The 17,649-nt window shown below is 44.2% G+C and overlaps 1 protein-coding gene across 2 annotated transcripts in view; it reads left to right on the plus strand.

The window, feature by feature from the left end:
• The first annotated feature begins 3,490 nt into the window (after window positions 1–3,490).
• KDSR (3-ketodihydrosphingosine reductase) overlaps window positions 3,491–17,649 on the plus strand; it is a 41,305-nt gene continuing 27,146 nt past the window's right edge. The window contains 5 exon segments of one of the 2 annotated variants that reach the window (NM_001257943.1): window positions 3,491–3,692; window positions 7,176–7,265; window positions 10,221–10,277; window positions 14,451–14,516; window positions 14,715–14,810. In NM_001257943.1, the coding sequence (NP_001244872.1) occupies window positions 3,585–3,692; window positions 7,176–7,265; window positions 10,221–10,277; window positions 14,451–14,516; window positions 14,715–14,810 (417 nt within the window). In that variant the 5' untranslated portion in view covers window positions 3,491–3,584. 2 annotated transcript variants of the gene reach the window in all.

A 17,649-nucleotide genomic window follows, 5' to 3' on the forward strand; every position in this document is an offset into this window, starting at 1 on the left:
TGAACCCAGGAGGCGGAGGTTGAAGTGAGCCAAGATCACACCACTGCACTCCAGCCTGGGCAACAGAGTGAGACTCCGTCACATACACACACACACACAAACACACAAAACAAAACAAACAAAAACTGAAGAAAGAACCTAGGCCCATTGGCCTAATCTCTGGCTGGGGTTCAAGACCAAATGTACGTGAATGGGTAAATAGTCAGGGGTGGAAAAGAAACATTTCTAAAATTCTTTGACATGGGAGCCCCATGCACTGTTTTTCTGTTAGTGAGATTCTAACCAAGGCGACAGTTAGATTGGAAAGATGAAAATACATTTGATGGGATTAACGCGAAAGTTTGGATAAAAACTGGAATGTCTGAACAGACTCTATTTGGAGTGGTTGCATCCCCTTTACATGAATGTACTATGGGGATGGATATTGCCTGAGGAAAATTTCCTTTATCTAGTAATGTAAAACACAAGACAGGTGGATCTGCCCTTCAGACAATATTGATTGGACATGTTAAATGGGAACCAGTAAGATTGCTGAGCCCATGAAGTTGTTAATACTAAAAACTATAGGATACTTGGTGGACAAAAACATGTTAAAAAGACAGTCTGGTACCTGAAAGGGTGAAGGCCACTTCTGTTTTTGGAAACTGATAGCAAATGGGAACCTTCAAGCCTGAGTGGCATTTCTCTGGGAGACATTTTGTTCATACAATACGATGATGAACTGGAGCACTTGTTGATGGCAGAGTAGAACTCTTGTATCTATCTGCCACTAGCTTTTGACTCTAATTTTTCAAATTATGTTTACTACCATATCATAAACAGTGTAACTCTGGGACTGTAAGTGAGGTTATAATATTCACACTGATGGCCAAATTTATTGAGAAATTGAGTTAAAAGCCTCCTACTCTACACTGGCTCCTTCAAATGTCAGACATGTTCATTTTACTGTAAGAAAGCTTTGGCCAAAGCAGGTGGCAGCCATGTTGTAAAGGATTCAGTCTTGCCCAAAGAGAAGAGTTGACTTTTGCCCTTGGCTTCTGGGAGGTTATCTATGTCATACCTGATAGGAGTGTCTTTGTTTAGATGGGGAGTGGGCAAACTGGATTTTAGGGTGGAGACTGGGCATTCCAGAGAGACCAAGCATGTGAATTAGGTGGGGGCTTTTGTCATGCACTATCAGTCTAGTTGGAGTCTCAGTTCAACCAAGTGGACGATTGATCAAGCCTATGTGCTAGAGTCCCAATAAAAACTCTGGACACAGAAGCTTAGGCAAGCGTCCCTGGTTGGCAATACTCCAAGCATACTGTCACATACCAATGCTGGGAAGGTAACACAGCCTGACTCCATGGGAGATGACAACAGAAGCTTTGCATTTGGAGCCCTCCAGACTTTGCCTTAGGCATTTCTTTCCTTAGCTGATTTTGATCTGTATTCTTTCCCCATAACAAACCATAACTATGAGCATAATGGCTTTCGGTGAGTTCTGTGAGTTCTTCCAGTGAATTATCAAACCTGAGGGTGGTTCAGTAACCTCTAAACTTGCACTGACATCAGAAGTCTTGGACACTATGCCCTCAAATTTTGCAGTTTGGCTAACTCTGCTTAAGTCAAGAAAAAAAGAAAAACAAAAACTTTTTTTTCTCCTTAGCTCCCTAGTATTTCTAGAAACAACAACAAAAATGAAAAGCAAGTAAGCAAACAAAAATATGTGCCTCTACGCAAATTAAAATCACAATGACACTTTGCACCAATGAAAAAAGCTATAATCAGAAAGACGGATGATAACAAGTGTTAGTGAAGATGTAGAGAAATTGGAACCCACATACACTGCTGGTGGGAACACAAAATGTAGTCACTTTGGAAAACATTCTGGCAGTTCCTCAAATAGTTAAACATAGAGTTGCCATAAGATGTAGCAATTCCCCTCCTAGGCATATACCCAAGAGAAATGGAACATATGCCCACACAAAAACCTGTAAATGAATATTTACAGTTAGCATAATTCTAATAGTCAAAAAGTGGAAACAACCTAAATATTCCTCAATTGATGAGTGGAAAGTTAAAATGTGGTATAGTCATACAATGGGGTATTATTTGGCAATAAAAAGAAATGAAGTATTAACATGTAGTTCATATCATGGATGGACCTTAAAAACATTACAGTTAGTGAAAGATAAGATGAAAATGGCTACACATTATGAGATTCAATTTATGTGAAATATCCTGAATAGACAAGTTTATAGAGACAGAAAGGATGAGGGATTGCTTAGGCTTGGGCAGGGCTTGGGAGGAAATGGGTCGTAACTGCTAATAAGTATAGGATTTTGGGGGGTTGTGACAAAAATGTTCTAAAATTTATGGTAGTGATGGGTCCACAACTGTGACTATATTAAAAACAATTTATTATGAGCTTTATTTTTATTTTTTGTTTTTTGAGACGGAGTCTTGCTCTGTCGCCCAAGCTGGAGTGCAGTGGCACGATCTCACTGCAATCTCTGCCTCCCGGGTTCAAGCGATTCTCCTGCCTCAGCCTCCCAGGTAGTTGGGATTACAAGCGTATGCCACCATGCCCAGCTAATTTTTGTATTTTTAGTAGAGACGGGGTTTCACCATGTTGGCCAGGCTGGTCTCGAACTCCTGATCTTAAGTGATCCGCCCACCTTGGCCTCCCAAAGGACGGTGATTACAGGCCTGAGCTACCTCGCCCGGCCTATTATGCACTTTAAATCGGGAATTGTATGGTATAGTATGTGAATGAGACCTTAATAAAGCTGAGTTGTTTGCGTTTGTTGTTTATTTGTTTTGAACCTGCTTGGTAAAAATGAACTCTGAACTCAATGAAATTGAATTACTTTGGTGATTTCTCAGAACTCCCTGTTAAGGCTTTCAGGTCCTCCGAAAAGCGAAAGTGGGCTGTGACCATCTTCTAAGAACGCCAAGAAAATACGGAATGGAGCCCAGGATTTCAGAGCGTAGTCGCCGGGCTCCCAGGCTGATCCGGCTCCGGGAGCCTCCAGCCGCCCTTTCCGATGCCCCAGGGCCTCCGAGCATCCCGGCGGGTGGTCCCAAGCCGAGGGCGGAACTCCGGGGAGGAGCGCTCGTCACGCCCACACTGGAGGCCGTGGCAGGCCTGGAAACCCCGCCCTGCGGGGGTCCTAAGAAGCCACTCGAGCCCCCGAAGAGCCAGTCTTCGCAGCCTTTCCCGGAGCGCTCGCATCGGGCGCTGCCCAGAGCCCGCTCGCAGCGCTCAGGGACGGGAGGCCCGGTTTCCACGGGAGAGGCTGCGGACTGTGGGCCCCGTCCCGAGGGGGTGGTGGTGGGAGACACCCGGCGACCCCCCAGAGGCGATTCCGGAGGTGGCGGCGGGGGCAGCCTACGCGTCCCCTGGAAGCACCGCCCCGCCTGGGTGGTGCCCGCGCCGGCTCCTCCTCTTCCCCTCCGCAGCGGCCCGCCCCGGCCCGCAAACCCAAACACTCCAGGCGCCCGCCCACCGCGCGTGATTCTCGCTTCGCCGCCGCCCAGCCCTGCGCGCCCCGCCTGGCGCCCCCCGCCCGGCCGCTCCGGGCCCCGGGCCCCGCGGAGCGATGCTGCTGCTGGCTGCCGCCTTTCTCGTGGCCTTCGTGCTGCTGCTCTACATGGTGTCTCCGCTCATCAGCCCCAAGCCCCTCGCCCTGCCCGGGGCGCATGTGGTGGTGAGTGGCCTCCTGTTGCTGCGCCCCGACCTCCCCGCCCGCGCGGCCTTTCTGCCGCCCAGGCCGCGCCGCCTGCGTCCCTTTTTCCAGGCCGCGGTCTCCAGGAAGGCATGGCCAAATGGGGAAGGTCATCTGCCGCCGTCCACCCCGGCGCTTTCGCCCCGGCCCCGGCACCCGGCCTCGCGGACCCGCCCTCCACTGCCTCGGGCTCCTCCTAGGGCGGGAGAGCGTGCGACGGGGGACCGCGCCAGCCGCAGGGTTCCCGGGGCCCAGGGGTTCGGTGGCTGCTCGTGAATCCACGCAACATCCCTGGGATGTGGATGTTTTGTCCTCAGTTTTTCCGATGAGTCAACTGAGGCACAGAAAGGCTGAGAAACTTTGCCAAAACACAGGGGTCGGTGGTGCGCAGGGTGCGGCGCACGGTCCCGGGCGGGGGCAAACAGCGGGGAGGTGGGGTCCCAGCCACCGGGACCCGCCGAGGCAGCTCGGAACTGGAAGATGGCCTGTGCGAGTGACTGGAAGAGCCGCTGCCAGAGGATTCCAGGAAGTGACTCACCTGGGGAAACTGCTCAGAACCCAGCGGGCTGGCGGTGGTGGCTTAGCGGTATTGGGACGCCTGTCCCGTCTACACTGCTTGTCTCTGAGCTCAGCGTGGCATCTGCTGATTGCTGCTCCAATGCAATCCTTTGCTGTTTCCTAGTGGGAAGGATGAGCTAAATGACAGGGCTAGTGTGCGAGGAATGAAGGAGAGGTGGATGGGTGTCTTTTGTTTCTTGGCGGAAGCTCGCATATTCAGCGATCCCTGTTGTACAAATGTGGCACCTTTCTTAAACAGAGAGAATGCCTCGTTACCTGCGCCCAGCACTTCCCCGTTTGCAGTGGCTTTCTCACCAGCTTTCTTGTTTGGATCTCCCAATCCCGAGGCATAGTGAATCGGGGAGTTAGGAATAAGGAGGGTTGATTACAAAGCTGGCCGCACACCTCTTCCTGTCCTATCTCTGCACCGGAGATCCAAGCCTCCCTGCTGAGCTGGTGTAAGATAAGATGGTCATTTCTCTTAGTGTACTTTAAATCTGTAGAAGGGTTTGTGAATGCGAAAATGTATCTCTTTAATTTCTCCTTTGTAAAGCTATTAGCTTTTTCCAACACCTCCTGTTCCTAATGGGGAAAGACTGTGGACTCATTACAAAAAACAAATAAGGAGAAAGGCAAAACTTGGCACACTAAATTCTGAAAGTTTTACATCCGCAAGAGAACTGCTGCCTCAAAAGCATGGCTTTAAACGTTGGATCCTTTCAGAGCTTGTGTTTATAGAGCATAACTTTGCAAAAAGTAAAGTTAAACGCAGAATGAAAATTGGAATTCCTTCTTTGTAAGACAGTTTCACTGAACCTTGGCTCCAGTCCTTCCAACCCCATCCCGCTGCAGGTCGTAGGTGAAATAATAAATGCTGTGTCTGTTCAGGTGGACCAAGAAGAATTTCTTATTTTTACCATCCTGCTTTAATATGCAGGATTATTATTTCAGACTCTAAATAATGTGAGAATGACATGAATAATTCGCATGGTGTCACCATCTGTCTTCTTTTTTAATGTCATAAGAAGAGTGAAAAGTGTAATTATTGTTCTTGAGATTTGTTAGGAGTTGACTGGGCGGTATTGTTGGGAGAGGGGGCTGATGGTTAGACTGTACATAATTAAGAACAAACTTAAAACAATTGTTTCATTTTTAGAACAATTTTATATAGTAGTGTTATCTATCTAGTTACAGTAGTAAAATTGCAGGAAAAAAGCAGAAAATCACCCGCCTCATCCCAAAGTGCTGGGATTATAGGCGCGAGCCACTGCACCCAGCCAACAACAGCTATATTTTTACAGTAATCTTCTGCTGATAACTGGCTGATTATCCACCAAGTAAATCTCTTCAGTGATGACAGGTTGAAGCTAAAAAGAAGTAAGGGATGCCTATGAGTCCCATAGAGATAGGTGCATTTGCGTGGGAGACACTTCCCAATGATGTTAAAATCCTAACATGGAGTCAGAGATTTTCCTCCCAGCATGATTTATGTATAACAGTGAATATTAGGAATAATCTAAATGTCTGATTATAGGGAAATGTTTAAGTTTTGATTTAGCTATTTGATGCAATATTGTGAAACCTTTTCGTTTTTTGACATAATAGGTTATAATTTTTAAAAAACAAGACGCAATACTATGCAATATTATGTAATTTGCATGGGACAGTGACTAGAACGATATGACTGGGTGCGATGGCTCACTCCTATAATCCCAGCACTTTGGGAGGTCAAGGAGAGTGGATAACTTGAGGTCAGGAGTTTGAGACCAGCCTGGCCAACATGGTGAAACCCCATCTCTACTAAAAATACAAAAATTAGTTGGGTGTGGTGGCGCACGCCTGTAATCCCTGCTACTTGGGTGTCTGAGGCAGGAGAATCGCTTGAACCCGGGAGGCGGAGGTTGCAGTGAGCCGAGATTGCGCCACTGCACTCCAACCTGGGTGACTGAACAAGACTCTCTCAAAAAAAAAAAAAAACAAAAAAAAAAGAAAGGAAGACAGATAATGTTGCATTGTTCACTTATTCAGTGAAATATATAATATATATTGAGCCCTCCCCATGCTAAGTGCTAGGAATATAGTGGGGAACAGGAAAAGCATTGGTGTTTTTAATGGAGTTTATGGGTAGGTGATGGGAGAGATGGTTGGAATCAGATAATCACACAAATCTAGCGCTGTTTATTATGTGCATGTCATAAAGAAGAAACATAGTGCTGAAAAGTGTGTCAGTGTCGGGGCAGGGGAGACAGTGAAGCCTTTCCTGAGGAAATGATATTCGACCTGAGATTTGATGGGCGAGTAGGTGTCAGATGAAGTGGGGAGAAGAGCATTCTTTGCAAGGGAAGTAGGATGTGCAAAGATACTGTGGTTGGAGGGTGCATGGAATTGAAAGACAGCCGGTATAGCTGAACTGTAGACAGGGGTACAATAGGGCAAGAAGAGCTTTACTTTTCAGAGTTTCCTTGTGATTGTATATTACTTTCATACTAAGCAGTCATTTCAAATATATATGCAGGTGGCCATTCTTTTCATCTGTTGTAGAGCTAATCTTGCATAAAGGTGCATTAAGGAAATAAGATTCATTTGGATTTGGAATCAGAGGCAGACTAATATATTATTTACGAGCTAGATTTATAGGACACTTTTCCACCAGTGAACTCAGAAAAATATTATAGGTGTGCAATTTATGGTTCAGTAAGAAAACAGTCAGAGCAGCAGGCCTTGTGATAGTATCTTTCATGCTTACACTTACTCCAGTCATTAAGTTTGGGATGAAGAAGTTACAACAGCTAACCATTTAGTTCTTGTAGATTCATTTCAAGAGCCTGTCATAGTTGTTTTTTATAAAAAAACTTCCTACAGAGGGGAGATTTCAAGTGCTAAGAATATTTTATCATTTTGTTTTAGGTTACAGGAGGTTCCAGTGGCATCGGGAAGTGCATTGCCATTGAGTGCTATAAACAAGGAGCCTTTATAACTCTGGTTGCACGAAATGAGGTGAGGCTTCTAGATTCATTATTACCGACTGACTTCTTCAACTTGAAATTAGTCAAAGAGGCTGTGCTAAACGTCTTAGCATTCACCTAGAAAGCGCTTCTTCCTTGGTGTGAGATGTGTTTCTTGAACTACTGATTCTCTCTTGTATTTAGGCCAAACACTTCTCTGTTGAAATCAGGTCGGGCCCACAAGTATTTATTTAGTACCATTGGCATATTAGGCGACAACGTCATAGATACTGCAGATCCTGAGGTGGGAGAGGCCAAGGTCTAGTTTAAGGAGCACACCTGGCCATAGGAAGCCAGGGAGGGCCCTCGGCCAGGCCTAAAGTGCTGGAAGCAGTGATTCTAGAGCTGATGCCTGAAGGTGTGTAGGTGTTTCTCTACAATTTTTCCCTATGATTTGCTTAAGACATGATAGATATCTTTAGTGAAATGTAGACACCATAGAGGAACCTCGTCCCTCCCTAGAAGTTTAGCAAAATGTGTTTTTCTGTATCAAGTCAACACAGAATCTGTTTTTATTTTTTGTCAGGGCTTGTTTTTGTCTTGCCAAAGTTGTTTTTAGAGCACAAAGCAGTGACACTGTGTGCACATGAACTGTCATGACATCCTCTTGCTCCCCATATGGGGACTGGAGGAAAGTGACCTCAGAGCTGGCTCGTCCGCTGCTGCAATTCTATGCCTGGCATAGTGCTTGGCACATAGCACATGCTCAGACGTGTTTGTTGAATGAAGAAATGAAGGGAGGAATGATGGAGAGCCTGGGAATGTCAGCATGGCATACTTCTGTGGGGATCTTGGACTCACCCATGCGCAAGGAGGGTGATAGTATGGTAACTGCTCAAGTGGGTGGAGGGCTGGACAGGACCCAGTAAGAATGGCAGGCCAGGAAGGGCCTTGAGGGAAAATTTAAATAATGTCGCAGACTTAGGCTTGGACCTCTATTATTTCTTTCTTTCTTTCTTTTTTTTTTTTTTTTGAGACAGCATCTCACTCTGTTGTCCAGGCTGGAGTGCAGTGGCATGATCTCGGCTCACTGCAACCTCTGCCTCCTAGGTTCAAGTGATTCTCCTGCCTCAGCCTCCTGAGTAGCTTGGATTATAGGCGCGCACCACCACGCCTGGCTAATTTTTATATTTTTAGTAGAGACAGGGTTTCACCATATTGGCCAGACTGGTCTCGAACTCCTGACCTTGTGATCCGCCCGCCTCGGCCTCCCAAAGTGCTGGGATTACAGGTGTGAGCCACCACGCCTGGCCTGGACATCTGTAATTTCTTTTACAAACCAAGAATGGCAAAATTAGCTACCTTATATTTATAGCTTGACTTTTCTAACAATGAATTTGCTTTGGCATTGAAGCCACTTTACATAAATGAAAACACAAATTTAATGAAATGGCATTTTGTAAGTTTTAAACACCAGTTTTGATGCAAGTAAATAAAAGTGGAGGCAGAGAAGGCCAGCATTTTAGGCCCTCAGGAGCTCACATGGGGCCTTTGGATTGCTAGAAATGAATGAGCTGAATGAAGAACCTGTGGTGTTGAGTAATTCATTCATTTTTTTTTTTTTTTTTTTTTGAGTCACGGTTTCGCTCTGTAACCCAGGCTGGAGTCCAGTGGCACGATCTTGGCTCACTGTACCCTCTGCCTCTAGAACACCTGGGATTACAGGTGTGTGTGACCACACCTGGCTAATTTGTGTGTGTGTGTGTGTGTGTGTGTGTATGTATTTTTTCTTTTTTTAGTAGAGACGGGGTTTTACCACGTTGGCCAGGCTGGTCTCAAACTCCTTACCTTAAGTGATCCACCTGCCTCAGCCTCCCAAAGTGTTGGGATTACAGGCGTGAGCCACTGCACCTGGCCTCACTCTGTCGCCCAGGCTGGAGTGCAGTAGCACAATCTCGGCTTACTGCAACCTCTGCCTCCCAGGCTCAAGCAATCCTCTCACTTCAGCCTCTTGAGTATCTGGGACCACAGGTACTCGCCACCACGCTTGGCTAAGTTTTTGTATTTTTGGTAGAGATGGGGCTTCGCTCTGTTGCCCAGGCTGGTCTCAAACTCCTGAGCTCAGGTGATCCACTCACCTTGGCCTCCCAAAGTGCTGGGATTACAGGGGTGAGCCACCGTGCCTGGCTGAAAAATTCTTTCTTTTCTAATGTAATTTATAATTCCAGTCTTTGCAAAGTCAAGCTGTATGTATCTTTAGTCGTAGGACAGTATTATTTCATTATAGACATATTCAGGTTTAGAAACCTTTCTGCATTACCTTTTGGAAGATTTCGCTTACGCTTTGGTTCCTCTCTATTGCATGATATTATTTAAGTTACTTTTTACAGCAAATTAAGAAACTATAATCTGATACCTGTTTTCTTGGGATTAAGTAAAACAAAAAAAATTAGGACCTTGGAAGAATTACACAATTACACGGATAACCTTGCTTAAGACTATTTTATAGTAGCCAGGCCTAGTTTACTCAGTCTATCCAAAAGGTGATTCTTACTATGTTTGCTTTTATAATAGAAGAAAATATTGGACAAAAAGCACTGTTGACAGGGAGTCACACATACCCTCAACTTTGGGGAGCACTGCATATTAATAGAGTTGTTCTTTTCTTATATCACAACTAAATAATAAGACATTTATTAGAACTGTAGAGTCGGCCTCAGCAATGAGTACTGTTAACAGGGGTTTTGAGGTTTATCAGTTTTTCTATTATCATTCTCTGTAATTAATTTTCAAACTTATTATCACTTATTCATAGCTTAGCATACTTCACATCTTCTTTCTTTTATAGGCTGTGGCCCAGTCTGTCTATGCAATGTAGATACTGTGTAGTGTGTTTTCTGGAATTTAATACATACACATAGAAATAATTGCTTGTTTTCTCTCCTTGACAATAAACAGACATGCATATAGATAATCACCAGGACTAATTGTTCTGTATTGCTTTCAGGATAAGCTGCTGCAGGCAAAGAAAGAAATTGAAATGCACTCTATTAATGATAAACAGGTAAATCTCTGTCTTCAGAATGCATTTTCTGTATAACTCAGCACAGTTGTATAAAGGAAAAACAGGGTTACTTCAATTGTGAATAGCTAATTGAAAGCATATATGATTTTCCCAATCAAAAACATATTGTACTGTTTTTTAAAAGGTGGAATTGTTTGAATTGTCTAGTAACTCAGAATATCACACACACACAAAATGAATAGACTCCCTCACACATTCATATCTACAAATGGTCAAATAACAGAATGTTTTACTGGCAAATAATTTCATTTTAATTATTTATTTAAATGAACTTTAGACAAATGCTTAAGAAGAAAGGAATATTTAAAATTTATTTGGTTATGGAATTTTTGATGAATACAATGATGTTTATATTTCAGTATAAAACGTAATAACAAAATTAATAATCACACAGCCATCACCCAGCCTAAGAAGTAGAAATGATCAGGGTCTCTGAAGCCACCACTATGCCCCACAGCAGCCTTGTCCCTCTTTTCTCATTCCTGGAGGGACAAACGCCAACGCAATTTTTTGCATTGATGCTTTCTTTTTTTTTTTTTTTTCTTTCTTTCTTGTTTTTTTGAGACAGTGTCTCACTATCATCCAGGCTGGAGTGCAGGTGTGCAATCTCAGCTCACTGCAGCCTCCACCTCCTGGACTCAAGCAGTCCTCCCACCTCAGCCTCCCTAGTAGCTGGGATTATAGGCACGTGCCATCATGCATGGCTAATTTTTGTATTTTTGGTAGAGATGGGGTTTCACCATGTTGCCCAGGCTGGTCTTTAACTCCTGGGCTCAAGCGATCTGCCTACCTCTGCCTCCCAAAGTGCTGGGATTATAGGAGTGAGCCACTGTGCCCTGCCTCTTTTTCTTTTTAATTTTACCATATATGCACATGACTCTACATAATCATATATTCTTTAGTTCTTTTTTTTTTGTTTTTTTTTTCCTGAGATGGAGTCTCTCTCTGTCACCCAGGCTGGAGTGCAGTGGTGCCATCTTGGCTCACTGCAACCTCCACCTCTTGGGTTCAAGAGATTCTCCTGCCTCAGCCTCCCGAGTAGCTGGGATTACAAGTGCATGTCACCACGCCTGGCTAATTTTTTTTTTGTATTTTTACTAGAGATGGGGTTTTACCATGTTTGTCAGGCTAGTATTGAACTCCCGACCTCAGGTGATCTGCCTTCCTTGACCTCCCAAAGTGCTGAGATTATAGGTGTGAGCCATCGTGCCTGGCCAATATATTTAGTTCTACTTCTTTTATTATATCATTCTTATTTTTTAGCAGCTTTGTGAAATACAATTTACATACCATACAGTTGACCCATTTAAAGTATATGATTCAATGATTTTTAATATATTCCTAGAGTTGCGCCACTATCACCAGAATCAATTTTGGAACGTTTTCCTCACCCCATGAAGAATCTCCGTCTGTATTAGCAGTCACTTGCCATTTCCTCCCAGCCTCCTCTCAGCTAGGCAGTCACTCATCTACTTTCTTTCTCTATAAATTTGTATAACTTCATTCTTTATGCTTCTTATGCAACTTGATTTCTTCACTCAATATTATTTATTTATTTTGAAATGGAGTCTTGCTCTTGTTGCCCAGGTTGCTCACTGCAACCTGCTCACAGAGGTTGCTCACTGCAACCTCTGCCTCCCGGGTTCAAGCCTTAGCTTCCTGAGTAGCTGGGATTACAGGTGTGCACCACTACGCCTGGCTAATTTTTGTATTTTTAGTAGAGACAGGGTTTTACCATGTTGGTCAGGCTGGTCTCGAACTCCCAACCTTGTGATCTGCCCGCCTCAGCCTCCGAAAGTGCTGGGCTTACAGGCGTGAGCCACCACGCCCGGACCACTCAATACTATTTTTAAGGCCAGGCGCAGTGGCTCATGCTTGTAATCTCAACATTTTGCGAGGCTGAGACCGGCAGATCACTTGAGATCAGGTCTTTGAGATCAGCCTGGACAATGTGGTGAAACTGTGTCTCTACTAAAAATATAAAAAATTAGCTGCGCCTGTAATCCCAGCTACTCAGGAAGGAGGCTGAGGCAGGAGAATCGCTTAAATCTGGGAGGCAAAGCTTGAGGTGAGCAAAGATCGCAGCACTGTACTCCTTGGGTGACAGAAGGAGACTCGATCTCAAAAAAAAAAAAAATTATATATATATATATATATAAAATTTGAAAAATTCATTTATGTTGCTGTATAAAGTTGGAGTTCATTTTTTTTTACTACTATATATAGTATTCCATTGTATGTATAGACCACATTTTGTTCATCAGTTCAGCAACTGGTGGATATTTAGGTGGTTCCCAGTATTTTTGTTAGTTTGTTTTGTTTTTTACTATTAGAAAGGCTTTCACTATTCTCTTTGTGCACACGTGCAAGAATGGTACATACCCAGAAAAGAAATTGCAGAGCTGTAGTGTATGCAGTTGTTCAACCTCACCAAAGTGGTTAAGCTCCCACAAGTAGGACTGTGGTTCCTGTTGTGCCACATCCCTGCCAATACTTGGTATTGACAGACTTTTTACTTTTTGCCTTTCTGATGAGTTTTAAATAGTATTTCACTGTGGTGTTCATTGACTTTTTCCCCTCCAGAGTGTTAGAGATCTTTCCACGTGCATTAAGTAGATTTGCCTTAAATTGCTCCTGCCTAGGATTGAAGTACACCAGAGCTTGTTCCATCAGTTCCCTCCTATTGAGCTGTTTCCATTCTTTTTATTTTATTTTGTATTTTTATCTTTGCAATTGCAGTCTGTGCTACAGGTAAAAATCCTTGTGTACATCTTCTGCACACGTGAGTTTTTCCTCTAGGACTGTGGTCTTTACCCCCCTTCTCTGAGGCCCACAAGCATTGGAAAAACAGCAGCTCTGTAAATTGCCCCATTTTTTCCCGTATTCCTGTAATATCTGATAGAGGAAGGAGTATGGTGTGAAGCCAGGAGTCAGTGTTCAGGGCCTAGGCCAGTCTTGCCTGCTGCCAGCACTGTCTCTGCTCTGGGCTTCCTCATCATGCCACCTTCTACCTCTTCATCTGCCAGAGGGCTTTAGGTCAGGTGGGAAACTTACCTTTCACATCAAGGAAGGGAGATGGAGATAAGGCTAGGGCAGGAGAGAATGAGCTTGATCCTTCTTATGCCCTGCCAGGCTTCTAGGGACCTTTGTGTTTGTGTGTGTGTGTGTGTGTGTGTGTGTGACTTGTTAACATTTTTTTGTTTTGAAATTTCACTTGTCTGTGGCATAGATTTTATTTATAGTAACTGGTCTAATACTGTATGAAAAGGCATGTTTTAAAATTAATCATATGATTACTACTGCCCTTTTTTTTTTTCTTTGAGACAGAGTCTCACTCTGTCACCCAAGCTGGTGTGCAGTGGTGCGATCTCGGCTGACTGCAGCCTCTATCTTCTGGGTTCAAGCAATTCTCCTGCCTCAGTCTCCCCAGTAGCTGGGATTACAGGTGCCCGCCACCACGCCAGGCTAATTTTTTGTATTCTTAGTAGAGGCGGGGTTTCACCATGTTGGCCAGGCTGGTCTCGAACTCCTGACCTCAAATGATCTACCTGCCTCAGCCTCCCAAAGTGCTGGGATTACAGGTGTAAGCCACCATGCCTAGCCAATTACTACTACCTTTAAAACAATGTTTTCTATCTGAGGATGTTGGGATAAAATCCACTCTAGGTATACATTACAACCAAGGGCAACCCCTCTAGACTAGAATGTGCAGGTTATATTTGGAGGGAGGGCTGTTTCCTTTTCTTAGGAATTTTGATCATTTGGACAGGATTCCTCTTTGAAGGAATCAGCACTGAGGCCCTGATATGGAATATTTCCATCACTCCCCAGGGTCGGCCTGTGCCCTTTCACAGTTCCTTCCATCCCTCATGCCTGGCTGTGGGCAACCCCTTATCTGCCTTCTGTCACTATAGATTAGTGGCATTTCAAGAGGAGCATTTATATATTTTTAAAAAGATTCTTCAGAGTTTTAACTCCAAAAATTGCCAAGAAAATTAGATTCTACGAATTGCATCATCAGCAAACACTGAAATCTCTTCATTCAATATTGGCTTCCTTCTGTATTCAATGAATTATCTTTTCTTTAAAAATATCTTTAAAAAATAGTTTGGTACCTGCAAAACTTTGATCACTTTTTTTCTTTTTTCACAGGTGGTGCTTTGCATATCGGTTGACGTATCTCAAGACTATAACCAAGTAGAGAATGTCATAAAACAAGTAAGAGGTTGGGCTAATTGGAATTCACCAATGTGCTTGACTTTTGATTTGTTCTTGCCATTTTGCTATGTGGCTTGCAATGGGCACAACTTCTCTATAGGTTTAATAGTTTTGTAAATTTTATTTATCAGCATGGATTTGCTGCTGAGTGGTTTTTCTTCTCTGTTTCTTAATGCCTGCTCTGCTACATTTTTCTAGGCACAGGAGAAACTGGGTCCAGTGGACATGCTTGTAAATTGTGCAGGAATGGCAATGTCAGGAAAATTTGAAGATCTTGAAGTTAGTACCTTTGAAGTAAGTAAAAATGTTTACTCACTGGAGTAGCACATACACTAAAAGCAGAGCAAGCCACGGGTAAAAGCTTTAAGAATCAATTAGATGAATGCATTCAGATGTCCATGGAAGCTTTAGAAGACTCTGGAGGAAGGCTGAACAAGGTGAAGCTGAGCAAGGTTTTCGTTCCAGTGTCATGACCATTGAACCTTAAGAGTTTAGACATTTTATAGGTGAGAAAACCAGCAAAAATGGGAATGGAACTTCTGATCTGACACAGATTACTGTAGCAATTCACTGAGGTCATATTTTCAAGAGAGTACTTTGTAACCTGAGAGATGCTGGATCATGTCAGACATCAGTATTATTAACAAGGAGAAACCAAAAAAGTTGAAGAACAGACTCACTAGGGTTCTCAAATCAATATAAAAAGATACTGCATCTTATTAAGATTTGAAATTTTTTTTTGTTTTTTTTTTTTCTTTTTTCAAGATGGAGTCTCGCTCTGTTGCCCAGGCTTGGGTGCAGTGGCATGATCTCCGCTCACTGCAACCTCCACCTCTCAAGTTCAAATGATTCTCCTGCCTCAGCCTCCCTAGTAGCTGGGATTACAGGCACATGTCAGCACACCCAGCTAATTTTTTTTTATTTTAGTAGAGATGGTTTTCGCCATGTTGGCCCAGCTGGTGTCAAACTCCTGACCTCAAGTGACTGGCCCACCTCGGCCTCCCAAAGTGCTGGGGGTACAGGTGTGAGCCACCACACCTGGCCTGAAATGTTTTAAAAATGGAAAATGTTTTTTAGTTGCCAGTGCATCAGCAATCTTTTTCTTTTCTTTCTTTTTTTTGAGACAGAGTCTTGCTCTGTCACTGAGGCTGGAGTACAGTGGTGCAATCTTGGCACACTGCAACCTCTGCCTCTTGGGCTCAAGCAATTCTCATGCCTCAGCCTCCCGAGTAGCTGGGACTACAAGCACCCACCGCCATGCTCAGCTAATGTTTGTATTTTTGGTAGAGACAGGGTTTCACCGTGTTGGCCAGGCTGGTCTGGAACTGCTGACCTTGTGATCCATCTGCCTTGGCCTCCCAAAGCGCTGGGATTACAGGAGTGAGCCACCACACCCAGCTCAAAATCTGAAACTGTTTGAGTGCCAACATAATGCTCAAAGGAAATGCCTCTTATGGCATTTCGGATTTCAGATTTTCAGATTAGGGATGCTGAACCAATAAGTACAATACAATATTCCAAAATCCAAAAAAACTCAAATCCAAAACACTTCTTGTTCCAAGCTTTTTCGATAAGGGACACTCAACCTGTACCACAGTTGGTGCATTTTCTAATGATAGGAAATGATTTTTATTTAAAATGAATTCTATCTCAGTTATATGTTTGCTTTATTATTTTCAGTTTTTAATTTAATTGAAGTTCACTTGCATGTAAAATGCCTGTACACAGGCTGGGCCCGGTGGCTCACGCCTGTAATCTCAGCACTTTGGGAGGCTGAGGTGGGTGGATCATTTGAGGTCAGGAGTTTGAGACCAGCCTGGCCAGCATGGTGACACCCCGTCTCTACTAAAAATACAAAAATTAGCTGGACGTGGTGGTGTGCACCTGTAGTCCCAGCTGCTTGGGAGGCTGAGGCAGGAGAATCGCTTGAACCTGGGAGACGGAGGTTGCAGTGAGCCGAGATCACGCCCCTGCACTCCAGCCTGGGCAACAGAGCGAGACTTTGTCTAAAAAAATAAATAAATAAATACAATGAAATGCCTGTACACGGTACTTTGGCATGTGCGAGAATTAAGCACATCCTGTGTGACTCCACTGGGCAAGGACTGTTAGAACTTGCACCTGGTTTCTTCTGGACTTTTCTCCCTGTGTCTTTTCCTTTTGCTGATTTGGCTTTGCATCCTTTCCCTGTAATAAGTCTTAGTCCTGAGCAGGACCATCTGCTGAGAACTTACACCTTCTAGTGAATCATCAGCCTGGGCGTGGTCTTGGGGAATCCCAATACTCTTCCCTTTTTGTTTTTTTTTTTTTTGAGACGGAGTCTCGCTCTGTCGCCCGGGCTGGAGTGCAGTGGCCGGATCTCAGCTCACTGCAAGCTCCGCCTCCCGGGTTTATGCCATTCTCCTGCCTCAGCCTCCCGAGTAGCTGGGACTACAGGCGCCCGCCACCTCGCCCAGCTAGCTTTTTTGTATTTTTTAGTAGAGACGGGGTTTTACCGTGTTAGCCAGTATGGTCTCAATCTCCTGACCTCGTGATCCGCCCGTCTCGGCCTCCCAAAGTGCTGGGATTACAGGCTTGAGCCACCGCGCCCGGCCAATACTCTTCCCTTAATTTTCCTTTTCAGTGCTTTTCTTTGTGGTTTCTTGGTGCTATCTCCCCTCTTATCTCCCTGTAGATGTTAAGGAGAATTCTTTTGTCCTTCATTGTCTCTGCTTTGTATGTGTGTTTACTTTCTCTTAGAGGCCAGTAGCTCTGTCTTTGGTGTGAGAGAGTTCACTGGGAGTCTGGAGGCCCTTGGCTGTGTTTTCGGAATCAGGCCCTAACAAGGTGACTGGGACTTCTTTGCTTGTTTGTGGACCTGTTTGACAATGGATCCTTTGGAAGGCTGATTGTGTGGTCATATCTGTGGGCCGTAGTTTCAATGTCATTATCTGTAAATCTTTTCTCTTGGGTTGGTCAGAAGCCCTGAGGAGTGTCTTCCAGCCTCCTGTGACAATAAAGCTGGGGAGAGTGGTGTTGTCTTTGTGTGCACTGTCTAGGCAGACTTTCTCTTAAACCTCTTTATCCAGACCTACTTTCCCTAGAAACGGAACCTCCAGTCTCCTGCCAGGCTGGAAGAGGGATACAGATCTGC

This window comes from Macaca mulatta, chromosome 18 (genome assembly GCF_049350105.2).
Source record: "Macaca mulatta isolate MMU2019108-1 chromosome 18, T2T-MMU8v2.0, whole genome shotgun sequence".
Classification (NCBI taxonomy): Eukaryota; Metazoa; Chordata; class Mammalia; order Primates; family Cercopithecidae; genus Macaca; species Macaca mulatta.